A 23,263-nucleotide genomic window follows, 5' to 3' on the forward strand; every position below is an offset into this window, starting at 1 on the left:
TCCCGACCGGTGGGACCCGCTTTTCACCTTCTCATTTTTCTCACGCGCCGCTGAGGCGGTGGCCACCAATTGAAACGACCCGACATTTGCCCGCAGGTCTGCACGTCGTCGCCACGTCACCTACATTTAGTTTCTTTTTTTCTTTTGGAAAAAATAATGGCTGTAATTATTTAATTCCCGGACGTTATAATCAAAAATCAAATATAGTTTATAGATTCATATTGGTGTCCACGACGGAGGTGATTCAATTCCGCCGTCCCACGCCGGTCGTTTCCCCGACTTCAAGATTCCCTCCCGGACAATTTCTTTTTTTTTTTGGCTAAATATGTATTATAAGATATTATTTATGCTATTGACCATCAGAAAATTATATTGAAGTCAAACAATTATTTGGGAAATTATAAATTCTGTTTTTTTTTGTGATGACGTGGAAATACAAACAGAGTTTTTTAGAGACGGGCGAAATTAGTAGCTGGAAAAAATGCAGTGGGTACGACCGAGGCGGGGTAGAGTTGGAAAATTTTAAAATTGTTTGTTTATTTTTTTCAAGATAAGTTTAAATTATTTAATAACCGTACAGAAATTTTTACAAATGCCGGTTCTTCTTCCGTCTCGGGACACGTGTCGTGTAATTTTCATCATTTATTCATGATATTCATAATTATGTGTGCATGCCTCACCAACGCTAAATTCCTTCCTAGGTAATTAATATGCCAACGTGGCGGCCTGCCCTCTTTTTCTTGGCTTTTTTTTTTTCACCTGTAAAGTGATTTTTGTAAAAAAATAAAATCCCTTTTTACCTTCTACTATGTGAGAAAAATAATTAATTTAAAAGTTGAATAGTAGTGGTAATGGTAATTACTAATTACTCATATCCATTTCATGTTATCATAATTTTCTAATTTTTATATACTATTATATATTTCATTTTTAAATATTATTTCAAATACTTGAAAATCTGTTGTTTTCCTTTGCAACTTTTAATTAAACCTCTCAAATGTTTACAAAAATACGACTTTTTATTATTATTATTTATTGAGATTTTGAACGGACAAATTTTAAAGGAAGTTGCAATAAGCATACAAAGAATAAGACAATTCTTTGAACTACTAATAAATACATGCACTCCACGTCAAATTCTATAAGTTTTTTAAGTATAAAAAGTTTAATGAATTTAATAATGATTAAATTGTTTAAAGAAGGTAATAAAAATTAAAACTTATTGATTTTTATAAATATTCTTATATAAACTCTTGTATTTGCCATTGTTAATTTTTCAATTTAATGATATGATTTAAAAATTATGCATATATTTTTTGTTGGTGAAAATATTGATTACATGACGTAATCATTAGTGAGTTCGTGTAATTTTAAAAAAGATTTCAATATATGTTTGGTAATATATTTGTACACGAGTGATAGTTCCTAATTAAATATTTGGTTCAATTTAAAATAATATTAATTAATCTAAAACAATTTTGTTATAAATTTTGTATAATTATAATTTACAATATTATGTATTTTATAATATATTATATTTTACGTGTTTTAATTTTAATAAAAATAAAATGAATTTATAACAGAAAATAATATATTTATCAAAATTTTTATACTTTTAAATATAATTATGAATTTTAAAGTTTGAATTATTTGAAAATTGTTAAATTTTCCATTATTTGAGCCATAAAATTCGAAGACAGTTTTAAAAAACAAATCTACTCAAGTAACCTTTTTGATCCAGTAAATTTAAGAAACAAAATGTGGATCGCCAAAGCTCTAGGTGACCTAAGAGAGGAAAGTAGCTAATTCCTCTTTCAAATTTCTTACTTTTCTTCTATTAAATGATATAATTATTTTTATAAATTCAGGAAGAGTATGATTGAAAAAATGTTAAAACATATGAGACTATTGAAAAACACCAAAATTATTGGTGGATAATTTTGCATGATGTAACATGTGAACTTTGTATTCGAGTTGGACGCTTGGTTGACTGAGTTGACTATCTACGCATAGAATCTTGCATCATTGTGGTGTTTGGCCACATACACTCCAACCCTTGAGTTAGAACGTAAGTGTGATGTGGTGTGTAGCAGAACTTACTTAGGTTGCATGGAAAAACGTACATTTGAGAAGGAGCGAGTAAGCTATTTACAGTCTATTGAGATGCTTTAGGAAGTAGAAATGTGACCCTAATGGTGTAATACCCAAAATTTGGTGTAACAGATTTTTCATTAGTAGCATTCGCTGTCATTTGGTCAATATCGAGTTGGACTTATGTTGAGCTGGTCATAAGTAATGAGTCTATCTCACTTGGTGCCCGACCTATTTGAATTAAAGACCGACATGATTTTTCGAACCAGTGATCAACGACTAAAATATGTATTTAACATATATTTATTATTATGAAATATAATGAGTAGTTGTTGGCTCTTTCATATGAAAAGTTTGATATATATATTTATAGCAAATTAAAAAAAAAGGAAAAAAAAAGGGGAGGAAATAAAAATATAATTAGTCGCCCCTCGTCTGAGAAATATCTTCGCCTGCACGCAAATCTTCGCGCAGGCTTTAACTCAGTTCATCGCTCTATCACGTCCTTACCACTACCACACACAATAGGGGGCAAAACCGTCATTCTCCCCCTAAAACCACAAACTTTTTTTTTTCTTCTTTTACGTTTAAAATTTCATATTCTCTTCCAACCTTCCCCACCTATTTGCTAAAACCTTTTATTCAATTTATATCATATTATAAAGTTTTTATTAAAATTGATAATTGAGTCAGATTCCCTGCTAACAATAAGTTTTTTTTTTTTAATGAGAAAGTAAGAAACTGAGTGGTGAAAGTAACTGAAACTGAGTGGTGAAAGTAACTCGATTTTCATCATTCATGAAATTTCACTTTTTTTCATACGATTTTATATTTGTACGTAAGAAGATCTTTGAATATGATAGTTGATGCTAAAACTACTGATCACAATTTTTTTATAGTTTATGGTTCAATCTTTTTTTTAATGGATAGAGAAAATTGTTGAGAGATGACTTTTCACTTTAACTCATGTTAGCTTTTCGGACTAATTTAAAGTTTCACTATTTTTAACTTAAAAATAATAAGAACAAATAAATAAATAAAGTAAATGGATTTAAAAACCTCGAATGTAAATTATTATTGATTATGTAAGTCAATATCAAAATTCTATACAATAATTAAAAAAAACCAACGGTAAAAATTTAAATAATTTTTATTCAAACTCCAGAAATTAAAACAAGATATTTGAAACTTTAAATACTAAAAATAAAATAAATATGAAAAAGAATAATTATCGTAATTGCGTTGATGTTACCCTAATACAAACTCGTTAAGAACACAAACCCACTAAAATTTGAGTTAATGAATAAGTAAAACTTGTATATAAAGTATAGAGATGAGATGAGGATTAAATATTTATTGAAGGGTTATTTTATGAATTTGTGGTTATTATTATTATTATTTGGTAAACTTAAATTGCGGTTGAGTTTCCACCGCGAACGGAACAGGTGAGGCCCATTGGCCCACTAAGTCGCGTCGTGTAGGGTTTTTTGCGATTTTGTTGGGGACACCCACTCTCTTCTCAATGCACCGTTCTTCTTTTTTTTTTTTTCTCTCTAATTTAAAAGTAAAAAATAAAAAATAAAATATTTAATCCATGGGATGGGGCCTAGTCACATGGTGGAGCGAGTGGCGTCCATTTGCCAGGGTGGGCCCCACTACGTTTCCCGGCCACCGAGAAACCGTCTCCCCACTAACGCCCCGCGCGTATCATCCACGCTCCGTGCACAAGCGCGTGAGGCTCCCCCTCCCATTTCTCTTTTATAAACTTTTCCACTTCCTGTGCTTTTAAAACGTACTCCGAGGCTTCTCCTTCGGACCTCCTTCTTCCCCGCCTCTCTGTATTTTTCTATTCTCCTCTTTTTAGGGCTCACTCTCTGTGCTTAATCCTCTCCTTTTTCTTCTTCCTTTTTTTTGTTTGGGTTTTGATTTGACTGGGGCCCTTCAAACCCTATTCATACTCAGTTCTTGTCTTATAATTAAACCTTAACCAAGCGGCAAAAAACCCCATCATCAAAGTCTAGCACTCCTTTCTTTCTCTCTCTCTCTCTATCGTCCTCGGTGTTTTTGTGTTGTTCTTGCTTTTTGGTGAAGTGGAATATTGTTCTTCTGGGGTTCTTTTGAAGTCTCTGAAATGGCTGAGAGTTTGGACGACGGCGAGTTCTGGCTTCCTCCCAAGTTCCTTAACGACGACGACTTGTTCTTGGAGGACAAGTGTGGGGGAAATGATGTTAAGAATGGGAGGGATGGAGTTAGCTCCTACCCGTTTGAGTTCCCTCTCGGGTTTGGGCCTTTTGGGGTTACTTCTGATCTCGGCTCGCCGGTTGAATCTCTCATTGGTTCCAGCGAGACCGAGAGCGATGAGGAGGAATACATCGCTGGATTGACTCACCAAATGGCGCGTTCCACGCTGGAGGATGGATTTGGCCTCGACAACTCTCACGTATTAGATGCTAAAATTTTCTTAGTTTCTTTTTCTTTCATCCCCTTTTATGTTTGTTCCCTTTCTGATTTTGGGGTTTTTTGAATGCAGGGTTGGGGCTCTTCTGGTTCTCCACAGTCAACGCTGTGCGCTGTAGGAAGTGGGTGCGGCTGCAAACAGGGCTGTAGCAGAGGAAGCCCCAACGGTCATTATTCCCAAGCTGCTTCTCAGCCGCAGCTCACTTTGGATCTGCTCTACGCCGCGGCCGGCGAAGTCTCCAAGATGCGTCTGAATGAAGAAGCCTACGGCTTAATCAACAACCGTGGACCCCTCCCTCCGCCGAGAAAGCCCTCTCCCGTCTCTGTTCCTGTAAAAAACCGGGAACCCGACGCCGGAGTTTACCAGCAGCTGCAGGCATCTCAGGTAAGTAGTACAGAATCTTGAACCATTTCCCTTATTTATTTTAGTGTTTTGCTTGTCTCTTAATTCAGTCTGGGGGTTTGTATTTTTTGGACAGTTTTTACATCTGCGACGGCAACAGCTCATGGAGCAACTGAACTCGGCGGCGGTGGCGGCGGCGGCTGCTCGGGTAGGGCAGTCAAAGGGCTGCTCTGTTAGAAACCTTCAGCACGAGCACCAGCACCAGCAGGGTCCCCAAATGCCGCAGAACAGAGGAAGAAACAGCGATTTCTTCAGTGGCAGAAACTGTCGCCCTGCTTCTGGCTTACCTTCCCCTCCCACTTGGGCTGCTCCACGGAAACACGCCGTGAATCCCCCGCCGAACGGCTCCGGCATGAGGGCGGTGTTTCTCGGCGTTCCGGGTGGCAAGAGGGAATGCGCCGGCACTGGCGTGTTTTTGCCTCGGCAAGTCGGCGCCGTCTCTGAATCCCGCAAGAAGCCAGGTCTGTAATGGGTTTTATATGTTCTCATGAAATCTTAGATTTACCTTCGAGCTCTTTAGTTCTCATTTTAATGGGGGGTTTTGGACTCTGCAACAGCTTGCTCGACTGTGTTAGTTCCTGCAAGAGTGATGCAAGCTCTGAATCTAAACTTAGACGACATGTACGTTCAACGAATCCAGCCCCAGCCTCCTCTTCAATCCCGTTCCCCTCCAGTTTTCAACGCAGGGAAGAACGGTAAGAAGAAGCTCCCCTGAATCTTCACATTTATTATTTGTTCAAACCCCATGATTGAGAGTCCCTTTTTGCTGATGTTATACTGTTGTTTTAATCAGATGTTTGTGTGAGAGTCCGCAGCGAGTGTTTGGGATCTCAGCAAAAGGGGAATCTCCGGGCGGCGGTGCCGGTGGTGAACCATGACATCCGGCTACCACAGGAGTGGACTTACTGAAGCAACAGCACCACCATTAGAAAAAGAAATGGATGGGGGATTAGATTTTACTAACTGCTTAATGTTATATTTTAGGGCAATCAAAAGGGTAGGAGAAGAAGAAGAAGAAGAAGAAGAAGAAGATAAAGAAAAGAGTTAATTAAGAGATGTTTTAGAAGTTAGATTAGTGGGTTATTATAGGAATAGAGTATTATTGTTATAGGAAAAGGGTAAGATAGGGGGAGGGAAGTGAGTGATTGGGAGAAAGGAAAGGAAAGGAAAGGAAAGGAAAAAAGAGAGAAGAAAAGGGTTTTTGGTTTTTTGGGGATAGGATTTAGATGAAATAAAGTTGTGTGTTAAGTGGGTTTATTGTTGTTTTGATTGGGCTGAAAGGCCAACTTGGGTGATGAATTGTAATGGGAATGGCAAAAAGGGAAAGGGGGGGTTTTTCGGTTTTGTGTTTGAACTCTCTGTAAAAGAGAAAGGGGATTAAGTTGGCTTCTTTTTTGTAGAAGGGCAGATTGGGAAATTCTGTTTTGGATTCCAAATTGTCCTCTGGCCCATGCTAATAAAATAATATATAACAAATTTTCACTTTTCTTTCAGTCTAAGATTTATATTTTTGTTTTCATGTTTTGTAATGTTTTTGTTTAGTCACAATGATTTGTGTCCTAAGTTATTTGTTAAACTTGGAATAATTTATTGTTCTATTTGGTTGCTATGGTGCAGCATAATGGCAATTTAATGTTATCAATCATTTTGAACTTTTTTCAAAATTGGAGGTACTAAACTGTCACATTATGGACCATTTAATCTAGCTATTATTATTTTAAATTAAATTTATGTGATGTTTTTTTTTTCCAAAATTATTAGATAGAAAAAGAGAATGAAAAATGAAATTTTAGAGGACCAATTTTAAATATAAAGCTTCTATAATTGAACTATATTTATCATATTTTTTTAAAACATTGAACGATATTTGTCTAATAGCGTTTTTTTTTAAAAGGTGAATTTGAGGTCCGTTGTTAATAAATGTGGTAAGTTATTTAATGTAGTAAGTAATATTAGTGGTAATAAAATGAGTTGTCTCTCTTCTCAAAAGGGAAAAAGAAAAAAAAATGAAGATTAGACGGTTTTCTATAATTAAAAGCAATTATATTTTCTATAAAAAAACGCTATTATATGATATTGTTTATGATTTAATCAGTAATGAAAATTATTAGGCGAGACTGGTAAATGGTAATTGATTAAGTCTTACTTCCAAAAAAGAAAAGAAGCGAAAAAGAAAAATTGATTAATAATGCTTGGTTTGGATTCAACTTGGCAGCATAAAAAATGAATCCAATAAATTTATTTATTTTAGTATTTGATAAAATTAAATTTTAATAATTTAAATAGAATTACTTTCCAATTAGTTGATTTATAATGTCAAAACGATCATATCTTAGCGATAATTGCCATAGTCTCCAATAAAAAGGTCGTGAGTTCGCCCCTCATCCTTAAAAAAAATAGTTGATTTATAAAATCGGATTAAGAGCGAACAAGTCAGTAGGAAGATTGGACTCCCTATTCCTAAGTTTGGGTTGCAGCAATTTCTGTCAGAGATGTTCATGCTGGTTGTGCTAAATTTGATACCTTCGCACCCAGATTTTGGCTAAGTGTAACAAGTCATTTCCTTGATGGATGAATGTCTGAGGCCAACTAGGTGGTTGTTCGCCTGTCATCTAGATTAGACCGTCTCAAACCACTAGAGGAGATTGTCAGAGTATTTATCCTTTATGCTTTATGCCTTCAACAAAAACTAAGATTAATTCAGTGCCACCTATTGTTTGTTTTTTAACTAAAATATATCAAACACTAATTTACTTCAACTTACAGTTAGTAAACTTTTTAAGACCAATTGATATCTATTATTATCTAAGAAGGTACAACAATTAGCTTTAAGTTTAAACAACTCTTTGTAAAAAAAAAAAAAATTAATTAGAAAATATAAAATACTTTAACAAATGCTTTCTTTTATTTAAAAATGAAAGTAAAAGTTTCCCAAAATAGTTCTAGAAACAAAATAAAAAACCAAACAGAAAGATTCTACATTTATTTTTTAATAACAAATAGCAAAATTGTTAAAAAATTATTCAGTTACATCTTTTAATAAAATGGAGTCATGATAAATGATTAAAAGAAACGTAGCATGGGAAGTTGCCGAGGAATAAAAGTTTTAAATTTTTTATCGAACAAGTTAAAAAGAAAAAAATAAAAAACTTGAGGCTGGCAGTGGCAGTGGCAGTGGCACTTAAATTTCATCTGGAAGGCAGAGAGTGAAGTGGCTTTTGCTTTTCCCGAGAAGTTGCAGCTGTAATGTGTTCTTCGTCTTCCATTTCAAACTTCAATTCGATTAATGAAGTTTATTTTTACAACATCAAAAAACTTTATAAACATACTTAATCGTTTCTTCTAAAATCACAATTTCATAAATAATAAATGAGAGCGGACCAGTAAAAAAAGAAAAAAAAAAATCATTACATGGTTGGCATAATATGTGTAAGAAAATTGGGTGGGATATTCTGATTTTATCTAACTAGCTTAGTTATTTGTATTATATTGTTTTGCTAAATTAATATGTCACACTTTTTAGTTCAATCCACATAACATATTACTTGATAAACAATGGTGTTAATAACATGAATTAACTTTAAATATATAATTGAACCATTTTAGAGTTTGTGAATTAAATTTGACCTAATTTCAATGTACATTGTATCATTGACTTTTTGAATTCAGGATTAAAAATAGTTTTTGAAAATAAAGACAAAAAAATTTATAAATTATATATATTTTTTTAATTCCAACAACGGTTGATACGACTATTGTATTAATATGGGTCTTCGGTTTTGTTTTGTTCGTTTCTAATTTTATTAAGTATTTGGTAATTATTTATTTATTTTTTCTATTTTTTTAGAAGTATTTTTAAAATGGTATAGAATTTCTTGATACAACAAAAACAAGTTTCTTATTTTTTTTCTTCTCATTTTTTATTTGTTCCAAAACATAATTAAGAATAGAGTCTTATCATTTTTGAATCCATCGGTGTTAGGTAATACAATTTTTTTTATTATTATTAAAAATAAGGAAATAGAAACAAGAAATGATAACATATTATTGTTTCTAATTTTTGAGAAACAAAAGCTTTTGATAATTGTTCTGGTTACTCGTTTTTTATTTTTAAAATTTTTTTCAAAATTGTATAGAAATTTTGTAAACAACAAAATTAAATTTGTTGTTTATTGTTTTTCGTTTTTTAAATATAGATAAAATTTTTTTAGTTTTTTATTTTAAAAATACATAATAAATAAAAAAACATTTAATTTTAATAATTAAATTATATAGAAATTGTAATTTTTTAATGAAAAAAAAAACTTGACAACATTTTTAAAAAATACACTCTGTAGGATCGATTCCCATCCGTCCAGGAATGTAGAATGCAGGCTCCACTGTGCCAAAATGAAATTGCACTAATATTTTTACATTATCTAATATATGCTGTTTAGTTTTTAAATCCACGGGAGCCTCTTAACTTCCTTGGATCGCATATGCAATTGAAAAAGAAGGAACGAGAAATAAAAAACAAGAAAAAAAAATATTGGTCTATTCAATAATGATTTTGACGCATGGTAAAAAATAACTTTCTTTGTAATTTAAAAAAATCAATTATATCTAAATATCTATTTTCAAAGTCACTTATTTTATCCTTACTTGCAAACACACTTTAAATCATTATCAGGTTTCTCTCTTCGACCGGCGGTGACCATGTGAGATATTTTGACATTTGAGGTGTTTTGCTTTGAAGGGAAGCCGTGAGCCTTGTTTGGTTGGTTTTGGCAAACTTTCTTTTTTCCAAAAATATCTCACTCCCTTTTCAATATCTCCCTTGTGTTTCAAATCCGGCAAGCTTATTGGGTATCAAAATAAACCATATCAAACTAGGCCGGTGCCTTGTACAAGGTTTTTTTTTTTTTTTTTTTTTTTTGGGTAAATCATACATTTTTATTTGCATATTTTCATGTTTTTTAATCAATGTTGTCATGACTAATAATAAGCAGTAAAAAAAAAATTAACGGTAAAAATTAAAATACAAAAATGAAATTGAGCTCAGTAAGAGTATTGAATCGAAATTTACACAAACATAAAGGACAGGAGACAGATATTTTTTTTTTTTTACAATAATACTTATTCAAAGTATTTATGAGATAACAAATGTTATAAAAGAAGTATATATACAATATATCTTATATTGTATCTCTTGAAATACAAAAGGATGTATTTTTTTGCAATATTCATTATTCTTCAACAATTCCTCGTAACGATAACTATGTCAAAGAAAACATTTTTTAAAAATTATGAATAACTTAAATTAGGTTTAAATTTATTTTTCAAATTGAATTACATAAATTATTCAAATTTAAATTTGAGTCTAATGGAGAATAGTTGTAGATAGGATCACATTCATGGAGAAGTTGGGTGTTGTGTGTGATTAAGATATATTAAATACCTTTCTTTAAATATATCATAGAATTGAATAATTATTTCTCTTACTTACATTAAGAGAGTGTATTCTCCATTTTTAGATGTTATATTGAATGCTTAAGACAAGCTTATTTTACTCAACCATTAATTGAACGTACTTTGAACTAATTATTGTTATAATCTTAATAAATGAGTTGTTCAAATTTTTAGATGATGCCAATCATTTTTCTTTCAAATTTGAATTTCACTTAGCAAGACTTCTATTTTTTAGCTAACGCGACTATAGTTCAGCGGTAATTGACATATATCTCCAATCAAGAAGTTATAAGTTCAATCCCCGAAAAAGAACTTCTAACTTCTAAATTTTATTTTGTTATTAGGTATAGTTTGAACTTGGATATATTTTACTACATATTTCAAAAATGGTAGTCAAAATTCATTTATAATTAATTAAATCTCCATATTTTTTCTTAGTAATTTAAAGGTCATTGATATATCAAACTTATTTTGAGAAATTATTGTTCCAACTTATATTTGGTCTCATTTAACATTATTGATATCAATCGACATGACATGAATTTGTAGTCAAAATATTAAATGACATTAATGTCAAATTAAATCTTTTTCTCACCTACATTTAAATTTGAAGTACGAATAATAATTTGAAATCATAATAAAATTGAAAATTCAATATAGTTAAAAATAATGTAATTTTAAAATGCATAGTCCATCAATAAAGCGGGAAAAGTCAAGGCTCAGCACGTGGCCTGCTATTTCCTTTGTCAGTTCTCCCTCTTTTTTCCCTCCTTTTTTTAAATAATCTTTAAAATTTATTGATAATATTATCTTAAAATAAATAAAGCTGGTCGATATTTCTTATTTGTTCTTTTCAGGAAAATGACAAGTGAAGGAATTGCATTGCAAAGTGTTTGAAACTAGGTTAAACATATAATTTCGTCTTTGAAAATTTTTAATTCTATAATATCATTTCTTTTATGTATTATGTTTTTAATAATTTAGTATTTTGTGTTAATCATACTATAATTTATAAATGAAAGGATGATGTGAGACATTGAAATGTAATCTGTTACCATGGTTATACATACTACATATTTAAAGTCAAATGAATTTAATATGCTCATGCACAAAGTCAAGAATCTACCCAATTCGTGATTTGAGATGGGATATGCTACTGTAGAGAGAATAAATCCATTGCAAATGTTGTTATGTTATAACTAGTCCAGTCACCTTTGTTAAACAAATACAATTAAATATACATAAAATAAAAAAAAAGGTTAATTACAAGTTTGGTTCCCAATTTTACAAAGTTATAAAATTTGAATTTTATATCTAATAGATTTCTATCGTGAATTATTTAATATTATAGTGACATTTTAATTGTATTATTTGAGGGTTACACCTAGACATTTTTTTTTAAGAGAAATTTAATCTGGAGACTTATTAGATAAATAAGAATCCGTTTAGTAACGTTTTCATTTCTTTATTTCTCGTTTTCAACTTTCTTAAAAAAATCTAAACATTTTGTAATTAACTATATATTTTTGCTTTTTCTTTTTTGGGAACATTTCTCAAAATTATATATAAATATTTTGGAAACAATCAAAACAAGTTTATTCTTCTTGTTCCAATTTCCTATTTGTTCGGTCAAAACATAAATAAAAAGATTGTTTCATCAATTCATTGATGCACAACTAATTTTTCTTTATTAAAAATAAGAAACAAATACAAGAAATAGGAACGTTAGATCCAAGGAAATGATGGGTGTGTGGGAAGTAGTTTTCCTTAGCCCTCTCCACTTCTTTTTTTTTCTCTCTTCCCAATTTCTGATATTCTTATGATTTGTATCCCATACCACGTATCATTTCCTTTTATGAGTTAAAAAATGATTGTGAGACCATATATATAGTGTGAGATTATTATTAGGGATTCTAAATGAGAAGGATAATATGGAAGATCTTGTACTCGTCCACTTGGTACCATGTAGTATGTATTTGATCAAGGAACTCTTGAATTGAACATAATTGAGTAGAGATGTACTTATGATTAGATTAAAATAAGGTAGGGTCAAGTTTTCACGAGGAGTAGTGATTGACCTTATATTGTTTGAGGAGTTGGTTGGATAATCTTCTTTTTAGTTAAAAGATTATGGGGTGAAGAATTGAACCGATGCTGAAACTGACTTAGTCAATTTCCATTTGAAAATGGACCATTCTTTTTCCTTCTTTTTCACCGCCAACCCAAACGTCGGTCGATTTCGGTTTAAACCGATTCTTTTTCTCTTGTATTATAAACCTACCTAAAGTTTTACTTTCAATATGGGATCAATCGTGGCTCACTCGGATCTCATTTTTGGATGGGATGCTCGTTTGAGTTTGTTGGGCTCTGATACCATATCAATATTCATGGGGTTCTATCCCAAAACCAATTGGCAATGAGAGGAGTAGTCTATGTCTATTATAAACCTAGATAAAGTCTATTTTCTTTTCAATGTGAGATCCTTAACAGGGTCTGGATGGGAGTAGAGCAAATAAAAAACAAAAACCCTAAACGAGCTATAAACTAAAGCATATATATACTTTTAATTTATTGTTAATTAACAGTCGGTTGATCGGTTTGAGGTAGATTTATTGTGGTCAACCAATTTTGTAAACACAAAACTACCCAAACTGATTGGGGGTAACGACTGATCAAGTATCGTTGGTTCAGTCGGTTTTGATTGATCGAGTAAAATTTTTAGCCATGCTTGTATACATCCTTAGTGTTTAATCCGCTAAACTATGTTTGGATTGAAAACTAGTTTAATTATTAGGTACATGATTGAATAAGTACATGAATTAATTTCATTTAATTTCAGTATTTTTAATACTATCTTAGAAATTTATGATGAGGATTAAACTTTTCTTTAGAGGAGGTAGAGATGGTCCCTAAAGAGGTTGAAGTTGACATTTAAATAATTTTCCATTGGTATTTTGTTTGTCAATTTAACTTTTTTAATATAGTTTTTAAGGTACTAACAAGTAACAACTTAGTGCCAAAACGAGCATAACTCAACGATAATTAACATATATTTCCAACCAAGAAGTTGTAAGTTGGATCCCCATCCCCATGTTTTGTACTAAAAAAATAAAACTAACTTTTTAAAAACTAAATTATTATTTTCACATGCAAATAAATATCCACCATGTGGCGGTTGGGATGAGGCCACCTAGTAGTGATGTGAGGCTCGCTGACGTGTCTCCAGGTACAATGTATAGGACGTACATGCATCCCGTTGATGAGTCTCTCTGTGCATAAGAAGCAACATGAACCTAAGTATGAAATGGGAAGGTGGTAGAAGTAATCCTTTGAGTCTCCTATAAATGACTACCTCGCTTTATACTCGGGTCCGCAAAATAACATTAATTCAACTTACCAACTTCATTTAAGTACTAAATTTAAGCATCAGAAAGTGTTGCTACTACGAACTATTTCTACATATAACAATCTTAGCCACGTGATCATCGCTTTGAATTTGACGCTAACAAAGTCCACATGTGCTAAATTAAACCTATTTAACTTAATTTTAGATTTCATTCAAAATTACTTTGACATATATCTGAATGAAATATGAAAGTCTCCTGTACTTTTCCAATCTATCATCAAACCAAACCTCAACTACTACAAACTTGCACTTGATGGTGGCATGGTTATCTTAGTCAATTAGTTGTTGAACTAATTTGCAGAAAAGCCAATGAGTTGGATCAGTAAGTAGTAAAATTCTATTGATTTGAACTTCAAATTTTTTTTTTTATTTAAGGTAGTTATTATTAGCAAAGTTTTCAGTGAATTTTATTTTCAATAATAATCCTTAAAAGATTATGATGTGTGTCACAATTAATTAATACGTTCAAATATTCACATATTCCTTAATAAGATTATTTATGTGATTCCAAATGTAAGAAAACAAAAAGGTAGATTAACCACTAATTAATATGATTCACTAACAAAAGAAATGTTTGATATTATGTTTTATTTTTTTTTTATCTTCAATGTTTCATTAAATACAGCTAAATAATTATTAAACTATTAAGAAATCCATGTGGTTAAAAGCAAATTCCAATCAATAGGGATTAGTTAGATTTTTGGTGAGGAGGATATTTAATCAAGTGAGGTTAGCTTATAGAAAGTAATATTTATCAAAATAAAATACGGTAGGAAAAAAAAAAGAAAGAAATAGAAGTTTTCTAAATATATAATTTCTAAATAAAAAAAAGTTTAAAGGGCCTGCAAATGGCCCAAATGGTTGGATCCAATTTCATGGGCCCAAATCGGCCCAGGCCTCAAGTTGGTTCGGGCACGCCGTCCGCACCAGTTTTCATGTTCAGACCAGGCCGGACTGTTGTTTGGTAGAAGATCAACGAACGCGGTTCAGCTGTTCTTTGATTCCCCTTCCCGGCCATTGGCTTGGCGAGCTTCAATTCTCCGCTGACCTCTTGGCTCATCAGTCGTCTCGTTCCGTTAATTTTCAGGTAATTATGACGTTTGATTCTTCTCCGGTTCAGAACCTTTCTTTTTCAGCGTGGTCAACATCTTCTTGAGTTGAAATCAGTGTCACTGGAAGTTTTTGTTTGATCTTTTGCCTAAACCTCTGGCAAAACTAAGGTGTAAAAGGTCAATTGGATTTCTACTATGAATTCTCACTTTTCGGCTTGAAGGCTGGACTCTGGAGTCTGCTCTTTTACTTAGTTTCTGTCGGTCATTATTGATCACAATTGCCTTAATTATCTGTAATCTTTTTGAGCTACTTCAGGCCGCTCACAATTCTACCGCATTTCAGTTTCCTGGCCAGCTAAACCGGTCATGGCAGTAGATGGCGAGGCGGAGCAGGAATCCATGCCGCAGAAGAAGAAAGAACCTTCCGAGGATGAGAAGAGGTGCCCCTTATTGGCCTCGGAATGCTGGCTTCTTCACATTTTCACCTCAGCACTTCTGATGTTCTTCATTTTTCCTTGTGCATATTATTTTCTGGACCAAAAGGAGGGCGAAAATTGTGCCGGGAAGCTTGATGAAAGCTTTGATGAGACCCGGAGGTGGTGAATCGACACCTTCGGAAGGTGATCAGGTTGCTCATATGCACGAATCTATATTTGTTGCTTATTTGCTCTTTTTTAACTTTGGGCGAGACTTATTAACACGTTCACTGTGTTGCTTATTTAGTTCAATTCTTAAATAAGTTGTTTGAACTTTCAGGCAACACAACATGTGTTTGAGCCTCGAATCCATTTGTTTCTCAGAGCATGTGTTGAATCTACGAGTAAATAGGACACGAGAAGAAATGATATTGTGTGCTTTGGTGTTGTAGGTTGTGTATCACTGCACCATACGGACACTTGATGGATTTGTTGTTGAATCCACTCGATCAGAATGTGGAGGTGAGTTGATCATATGCTTTGAAGGAAAACATCTTTGGGAAATATGGATTTTGGTTGCGCTGGCTGTGTGAAAAATTATGTGACATACTGCCTCAGCTGTTGACAGAATAACAAAGTCATTTTCAATCGTTTACTAGTCAACCACTTCCAGAAATTATGACATTGAAGCTGATGATTTCTAATTAGAGTCATGGCCACATTCTATTTGTCATTACCTCTACTGAATGTGAAAACTGTTGGATGGAAAATTTAAAGGCTCTAACCATAAGAATCACTGTTACAGTGATTTGTAATGTAAATAACAAAACTTCATTGTCTGTTTATGTTTCCTTTGTGTAGTTGCTAATGCCTTCTTTTTACATATCAGGGAAGGGCACTCCAACAAGGCATGTTTTAGGCAAAAGCAAAATGATACTGGGTTTGCTAGAAGGTATTCCAACAATGTTGAAAGGTGAAGTGGCTATGGTAATTTTCTTTCCTGAACTTGGTGCATCTGTATTCCCTTGGGGGATGAGGGGAAGAAAAATAACATCTTTTGGACATTTATTACAAATAAACGTTTTTACTGCTGTTTCAGTTCAAGATGAAACCTCAAATGCACTATGGTGAGGAGGACTGCCCACTTTCAGTCGGTAGCAGCTTTCCGAAGGAAGACGAACTGCATTTTGAGATTGAGATGATAGATTTTTTTAAGGCCAAGGCAAGAAATTTCAAAATTAAAACTAGTCATATAAATCACGTTAAAATCTTGGATGTCTATAAAACCTTCTCAAATATAAGGTTCGTGTGGTAAATTATATTTACTTCAGGACCATAGATGAAATCTAGTGGTACTGACTCATTAGTGTGCATGCACCTTTTCACTTCGTAACCTTCTCAATACATCTTTTTGCTTGCTTGATTGTTCCCTCAACCTTAAAGATCTTGGCTTGTGTCTGATCATGATCTGGTAGTAATTTAACTTTTCTTATTGATATGTTTGCAGGTTGTAAGCAGTGATTTTGGTGTTGTGAAGAAGGTATTGAAGAAAAGAAATGAACATTATTGATTAGTTGTAGTGCTTCTATAGTTGAGTGAAAGTATACATTTTCAGCAATATTTTATAGAACGAATAATTTCAACTCTGAAGTATACAAACTTAAATACATCAGTGGAACTTCTAATATCAGTGGCTGATATGCATATGGCGAGTAGTAAGAGAATTTAAGACAGGATGTTGTAGGGGTTGCCTGGAAAGTTTATCTTTTAACCTGGGAAAAACTATGTGAAATTCTCTGAAGAACTTGAAAGGCAAGTTTACAATTTTTAAGTTTGATATTTTTTAACAGGTTCTAAATGAGGGGCAGGGTTGGGAATCACCAAGGGAGCCTTACGAGATCAAAGCATGGTATATGCTTTTTTCCTCCTGTTCTCTTTTATCTTTTAAATCTTTTCTTATTTGGTTGAGCACCAAATTGAGTTTTTTTTTTTATTTTTTATTTTTTAATTTTTTGTTGAAAATGTGGGTGCTTCCAGGATTTCTGCTAGGACAGGTGATGACAAAGTGATTCTATCACGTGCAACCGAAGAGCCATATTTTTTTACTTTTGGAAAGTCAGAGGTTAACGATCAAGTCCTTGTTTCATTTTTTAAATTCATTTTCTTCCCCCATTTTCTCACTTGATCTCTTTTGTATGCATATTAGGTACCTAAAGGTCTAGAAATGGGAATTGGAACAATGACACGAGGAGAAAAGGCAGTAATATTTGTCACTAGTCAGTACTTAACTCCGTCTCCTCTAATTTCGGTGGAAGATGGTATTGAAGAAGTTCATTTTGAAGTGGAGCTTGTCCACTTCATTCAGGTTAGTGAAGTCATTCCAGAAATAGATTATTGATCCATTGATATGTCTGGAAGTGCATTTACACGCTTGTTTATATTGGTTCTTTCTGTCGTTGATCTGCTTTGAAAAAGTTGATTATTTAATCATCCTTTTGTTGTTGTGTCTCTCACGCTCATGAGCTTAACACTCTGTCATGAATGGGCAGGTGAGAGACATGCTTGGAGATGGACGCCTGATTAAACGTCGGATTCGAGATGGAAAAGGTTTGGGTTCAGAACTGCATTTTCACTAAATTTGCATTTATAAGGAGCACAGACAAATTATAGACATGAATTTGATGAAAGTTCCTTCTATTGTTGTACTATATGGCATACTTGCGCGTGTAAATTAAATAACTCATGTAACATCTTTGATCTTCCCTTTTGTACTGAACTAAAATTTATATCTGTTTCTGTAGTGATTTTATTCTCACATGGAATTTGAATTTCATTTAAGCCTTGAATCTCATAAACATATTACTATCAGTCATCATTCTTTATTTTAATCCATCAATGATCGTACTTCCATATTCTCTGGTATCAGGTGATTTTCCAATGGATTGCCCCCTTCATGACAGTCTGCTACGTGTTCATTATAAGGCCATGTTGAGTGAAGATAAGAGAGTTTTCTATGATACAAAAGTTGATAATGATGGTCAGCCTTTGGAATTCCGATCTGGAGAAGGGCTTGTGAGTTGCCTTCCATTTTACTGAGTAATTTATTGTTGATGACGATAGCTGACCTACTTGAAAATTTGTTAGTAAATGTTATTTTAGAGAGGGAAGCGTCTCCCCTAACAATTAGTTAGCACACTACGTTCAGGGGAGTAGCTAACTGTCTGGAATTGGCTTGGCATGTGTCTGTAAGGTGCATTTGCTGGCCTTTCAAGCTCTTTAATAGTAAATAATAGACTGGATACCTAACAAAGATCTTGTCTCTAAGAACAAAGTTGTCTCTGTACCAAATAATAATTACATTAACCTTCTATGGTTTCTTCGGGTAGTTCGTTTGAGGGGATTCCAACAAGTCTTGAATTGATTATGTCCGGGATCTTGTTTGAGCATGTGCTAAAGATAATAACTAGTCAAGTTAGTGACCCATGCTTATGTAATAGGTGCCTGAGGGGTTTGAAATGTCTGTCCGTTTGATGCTGCCTGGAGAAATAGCCCTAGTTACCTGCCCTCCAGATTATGCATATGACAAGTTCCCAAGGTTACTACTCAACCTTTTCTTTTTAGTAACATAATAGTTAATTGTATCTTGGTTTTCCAAAATGATAGGATGTACGACTCTTTTATTCAAATCAATATAGTCTTTGAATATTGTTGTTGTCATTACACCCCTCTTCCTCTTTCTCAGTCTTTTAAAGCATAACTGCCTCTTTTGTGCTTTGTTTTTATGTGCTTAGGCCAGATGATGTTCCAGCAGGTGCTCATGTTCAATGGGAAATTGAACTTCTTGGTTTTGAGATGCCACAGGTGCAAATCAATGAAATTGTTCTCAGTAAATCTTTAGTGCATGGAGACATGGCCCAAAATGGTGATAGTTCCGAGTAGTGATCATATTGCTACTGTTTAGCATCAGACTCTTCACATGTGTTCTTAGTCATCCTTGTGACATCACAATTTTTTTTGCAGTATATTTCAAACAATTATTGCATCATCTCGTCTTTGAATTGATGGTCATGCATATATTTCTGTGTTTTTAATCTCTATGATGATATTGATCCAGGCAATAACCTCATTTGTGAATTATAGTTCAAGAGTCGGTAGTTTAGTCTGATGCTGTTCTTTGTATGTCTAATGAAAATGGATGACACAAACTAATACGAGTGCCCCATATCCTTAGATTTTTTTCTTTTTCTTTTACTTGGGTTTATGAAGCTATTAACTTCAAATGGAGAAAGAATTCAATTTATGAGTCCAAAACATCATATTAATTGACCAAAATATTGTCAAGACAACATATTACGTTTGTGCAAAATAAGTTGATGTGCACCATTTTGTTTTCTTTTGGTATCAAATGGTGTTATATAATAAGTATTGCTCATTATCACAGGAATGGGATGGTTTGGACTTCAAAAGCATAATGGATGAAGCTGAGAAAATTAGAAACACGGTATCCTATCCTTTCTGTTTGTCTTGGCTAATGGCTAGTATTGGGCAATTTTATGCTACACTATTTTGCTGGCAGATTGCAGTTTCTCCTGTGTTAATGATTCCAGATGTTACTTATTTTATACTTTATTTACAGGGCAACAGACTCTTCAAAGAAGGAAAATTTGAACTTGCTAAAGCCAAGTATGAGAAGGCAATCTATTCTGCTCGTACTCTCTACACCTTGTGTCTAGTGTAACTTTTTGATAAATATCGAATTGATATCATTTCACTGGTCATACTCATAACATGTAGTCTACTTTTTTGTTAAATCAGTTTGCTAACCTAGTAAAAGAAATGTGACAATAATATTACTTATCAGCCCAAAAGACTTGCTCTTTGGTGAACATTTTCCATATTTGATTTAATCTTAGAATTTTTGCTGCAGCATGGTGTATATGTACATCTCTCGAACAGTTTTCTGTCGTCAGGTTCAAGGTGTTGTGTTGTTTGACTGTTTCAGGAGCAGCTCTTATTGCAAATGGCAAATGTTTCATTTTTTAGTGTGCATATTTTAAACTGGCAACTAAGACTTCTCACAACTTTTCTTACATCACCTTATTAAATTGTGGAATCAAGCAAATAATCTACAAGCTACCAATGTTAACCGTCTTTAATTGTTATGGGCATCTGTAATTCTACAGGTGCTTCGTGAATTCAATCATGTCAATCCACAAGATGATGAAGAAGGAAAAGTTTTTTCTAATACTCGAGTAAGTACATGCTGGCATTTGATCTTGACTCGTGTTAAATTTGAACATTTTACCCAGTTGCGTCCAACATAATCTGTCTAAGATTGCCTTTAATATCTTGCATTATTTTATTTTTCCAGAATTTGTTAAATCTGAATGTTGCTGCATGCTACCTGAAACTGGGAGAATGCAGGAAGTCCATTGAGATGTGTAACAAGGTATGTTTTATGTTTTTCTTGGCCAATTTCTGTATATGAAAACACCATCTGCTCTTGGCAGCTAAATTTATGCATTTGAGATGATTTAATGGATTCCATTTGAATCTGAATGATCGCTAGTATGTTTTCATTCACAGTATCAGACAAGGTTCTTAATCTCTGTATTCTTCTGAGCCATGCTTGTGTCCTGCACTCCAACCAGAAACAAAGAGTTAAAGAAAGGGGATGTGAGGGTAGTCGTTCTGAACTTTATGGAGTTCGGAGTTCCTCATTTTTTTTAACAACTTTTGGTTGAGCACCAGTATTTTAAGATCATAAAAAATCATTATGTTTTAAAGGCGGTTGAATTGGCCCTAGATACCAAGGTGCTTAAGTTGTTAGGCTGGAATCATTTTGATCTTTCTTCAGTTTATTCTTTAAGATTCTCCTGATGTAGGCTTGAACATTAATTTTGTTTTAAAGCCCAGTACATGTATCATTATACGATTTAATCTTGGATCTTCTACTCTAACAAAAGTCAGATTTGGAAGAATACTTTACAAATTAGTTTTTCGGCAATCTGACGAATTGGATTTACTGCGTTGTACATATATTTCATGCCTTTTACGATGTTTCCTTTCATTTTAGTCTTTCATATTTCTCAAGTGGAACTATGCAGGTTATAGATGCGAACCCTGCAAATGCCAAGGCTTTGTTCCGTCGAGGAATGGCCTACATGACCCTTGGAGATTTTGAGGAGGCAAGGAACGACTTCGAAATGGTAAAATTTTTTTGTTGTTGAATGTTAACCTATGGATGTTTCATTTCCATTTCTAACTCTTATGCTTCACACTAACAGATGAAAAAAGTTGATAAATCATGCGAACCTGATGCCACAGCAGCACTCCTAAAACTGAAGCAAAAGGAACAGGTCGAATTAACACCATCAATATTCTAACTTACCAACATTTAAGATGGGATTGAAATCTCTGTAAGATGTAATATTGCTCTTATGCTTCACCATTCTACAGGAAGTGGAGAAGAAAGCAAGGAAACAGTTCAAAGGACTATTTGACAAAAAGCCGGGGGAAATTTCAGAGGCTGGAGATGGAGATAGAGACGACCCAAACCCAGGTGAAATCAAGGAAAACTCTGATAAATTAGAACAAAACGATGACGATAAATCCTCTGAATTTAGTGATGATAGTACAATAGATGACCATCCTAGGGATTGGCTATCCCGCTTCTGGCCTGCCGGTAGACGAATATTTGCAGCCCTTGGGTTGAATAGATGTTCTATACTATAGATTTTCAAGAGAGAAGTGAACGTATTAGAGGTAGCTCAGCTTTGCTTTAACTGCATCATGAGTTATACAAAAATGCATTGCATGTTTCGACATCCACCTTCAATAGGTTTTCTGTACTAGCTCCATCACTTGTAATCAATCATAGGATCTGTGGAGATGAAATATCTTTTAGGATTCAGATCATTTATGGATTTGTTTCTGTATTTTCAAATCTTGAAATCTTTCAACATAATTTAGTGGTAATTAGCATCTACTCCTTCCCTTGAGGTCAGATGTTTGAACTCCCATATCCCTAATTGTATATTCAAAAGAATTGTTCAATTGTTGGACTTGTTTTGTAATTTCAATGTTCTTATATACACTGACATAGTATGCAAACAGTAGGAAAAGTTGTTAAAAGAGTTATCCATACCCACAATAACTGATTAGATTAAGTATTACAAAAGAATATTTGTCAATGTTGGAATAGTCTTTAGTTTTATTCATGAAAGGAGACTCAAATGGTTTTACTACCAACAAAATCCTAAATACTCTGTTATGATCGACACGAAAATTCTAGGAAAGTGCAAGGAAAGTTGTATACGAGAGACAGTGTTTACGACTACTATGACAACCATGTGTAAATTTACTAAAATTTTAAGTTGATATTGAATGTCAAATATAGATTATAGGTTAGCGATGATATGAGTATAGTACAATAGGTCAAGGCATCACTTATTTCTTCGAAGATCGGAGATTCAAATCTTTCATAGTGGATATTAGGTGTAGATGTTATTGAGTAAAAGTTTTAAAATATTGTTTTATGAATACAAATAAAATTGGAACCCTTATCTTCTAGGCTCCTTGCTATTCTCCCCTTCTCTCTTTCCTTTAGTTTTTGGTATCCTTTCTTGGTGTTGTCGCTGTAGTGTAGGCTTTGGCTTTCGAATTTTTGCATCTCATCCAAAGCGAAAAATGCTAGATAGATGCCCTAACCTTTTCCCAATCAAGTTATGCTCTACACCAAGTTTCAAAAAATTCTGGAAAAAAAACCCCTCAAAGTTACTCAAAATTTTAATTTTTAGATTTAGTGGCATGGTTCAACCACTAAAGGTAGGGTCCTTTAGTCAAATCTCAAAAACAAAATCAAATTTTTGAAAACTATTTTTTCTTCAAAATTTGACCCAAATTTGAAAATGTTAATAAAATCTGATATAACAAGACCAAAAACAAAAATGCTTTAAGTGAAAATAATGTTTCTAAGCTTAATTTTTAA

The 23,263-nt window shown here is 33.2% G+C and overlaps 2 protein-coding genes across 6 annotated transcripts; both read left to right on the forward strand.

Moving 5' to 3' along the window:
• Positions 1-3,869: 3,869 nt before the first annotated feature.
• LOC111019479 (uncharacterized) lies at positions 3,870-6,444 on the forward strand. Its single transcript, XM_022295874.2, has 5 exons — positions 3,870-4,531; positions 4,622-4,933; positions 5,028-5,412; positions 5,509-5,646; positions 5,745-6,444. Exons 1-5 carry the CDS (start codon positions 4,223-4,225, stop codon positions 5,858-5,860), a joined length of 1,260 nt encoding a protein of 419 aa, XP_022151566.1. The 5' UTR covers positions 3,870-4,222; the 3' UTR covers positions 5,861-6,444.
• Positions 6,445-14,752: 8,308 nt separating this feature from the next.
• PAS1 (FKBP-type peptidyl-prolyl cis-trans isomerase family protein) lies at positions 14,753-22,329 on the forward strand. Of its 5 annotated transcripts, none has more exons than XM_022295833.2 (21): positions 14,753-14,892; positions 15,201-15,297; positions 15,401-15,485; positions 15,726-15,795; positions 16,163-16,260; positions 16,373-16,495; positions 16,781-16,813; positions 17,124-17,182; positions 17,311-17,395; positions 17,480-17,638; positions 17,823-17,880; positions 18,200-18,345; positions 18,771-18,868; positions 19,065-19,134; positions 19,715-19,774; positions 19,910-19,966; positions 20,457-20,525; positions 20,645-20,722; positions 21,381-21,482; positions 21,561-21,632; positions 21,733-22,329. In XM_022295833.2, the coding sequence occupies exons 2-21, from the start codon at positions 15,224-15,226 to the stop codon at positions 22,006-22,008; spliced, it is 1,872 nt and encodes a 623-aa protein (XP_022151525.1). In that variant the 5' UTR covers positions 14,753-14,892; positions 15,201-15,223; the 3' UTR covers positions 22,009-22,329. The 5 variants fall into 5 exon arrangements, with proteins under 5 accessions (XP_022151525.1, XP_022151526.1, XP_022151527.1 ...); XM_022295834.2 differs by having other exon boundaries at positions 14,754-14,892; positions 15,174-15,297; XM_022295835.2 differs by lacking the exon at positions 14,753-14,892 and adding an exon at positions 15,014-15,034.
• Positions 22,330-23,263: the final 934 nt, after the last annotated feature.

Source organism: Momordica charantia (genome assembly GCF_013281855.1).
Source record: "Momordica charantia cultivar OHB3-1 chromosome 1 unlocalized genomic scaffold, Mcharantia_2.0 BLBB01000001.1, whole genome shotgun sequence".
In the NCBI taxonomy this organism is placed as follows: Eukaryota; Viridiplantae; Streptophyta; class Magnoliopsida; order Cucurbitales; family Cucurbitaceae; genus Momordica; species Momordica charantia.

Coding starts and splice junctions, on each gene's coding strand:
- PAS1 (XM_022295833.2), top strand. CDS start 15,224: ATGGCAGTAGATGGCGAGGCGGAGCAGGAATCCATGCCGCAGAAGAAG. Junction 15,796..16,162: donor CACTCGATCAGAATGTGGAG/GTGAGTTGATCA, acceptor TTTACATATCAG/GGAAGGGCACTCCAACAAGG. Junction 16,261..16,372: donor TGAAAGGTGAAGTGGCTATG/GTAATTTTCTTT, acceptor CTGCTGTTTCAG/TTCAAGATGAAACCTCAAAT.
- LOC111019479 (XM_022295874.2), top strand. CDS start 4,223: ATGGCTGAGAGTTTGGACGACGGCGAGTTCTGGCTTCCTCCCAAGTTC. Junction 5,413..5,508: donor TGAATCCCGCAAGAAGCCAG/GTCTGTAATGGG, acceptor ACTCTGCAACAG/CTTGCTCGACTGTGTTAGTT. Junction 5,647..5,744: donor TTTCAACGCAGGGAAGAACG/GTAAGAAGAAGC, acceptor TGTTTTAATCAG/ATGTTTGTGTGAGAGTCCGC.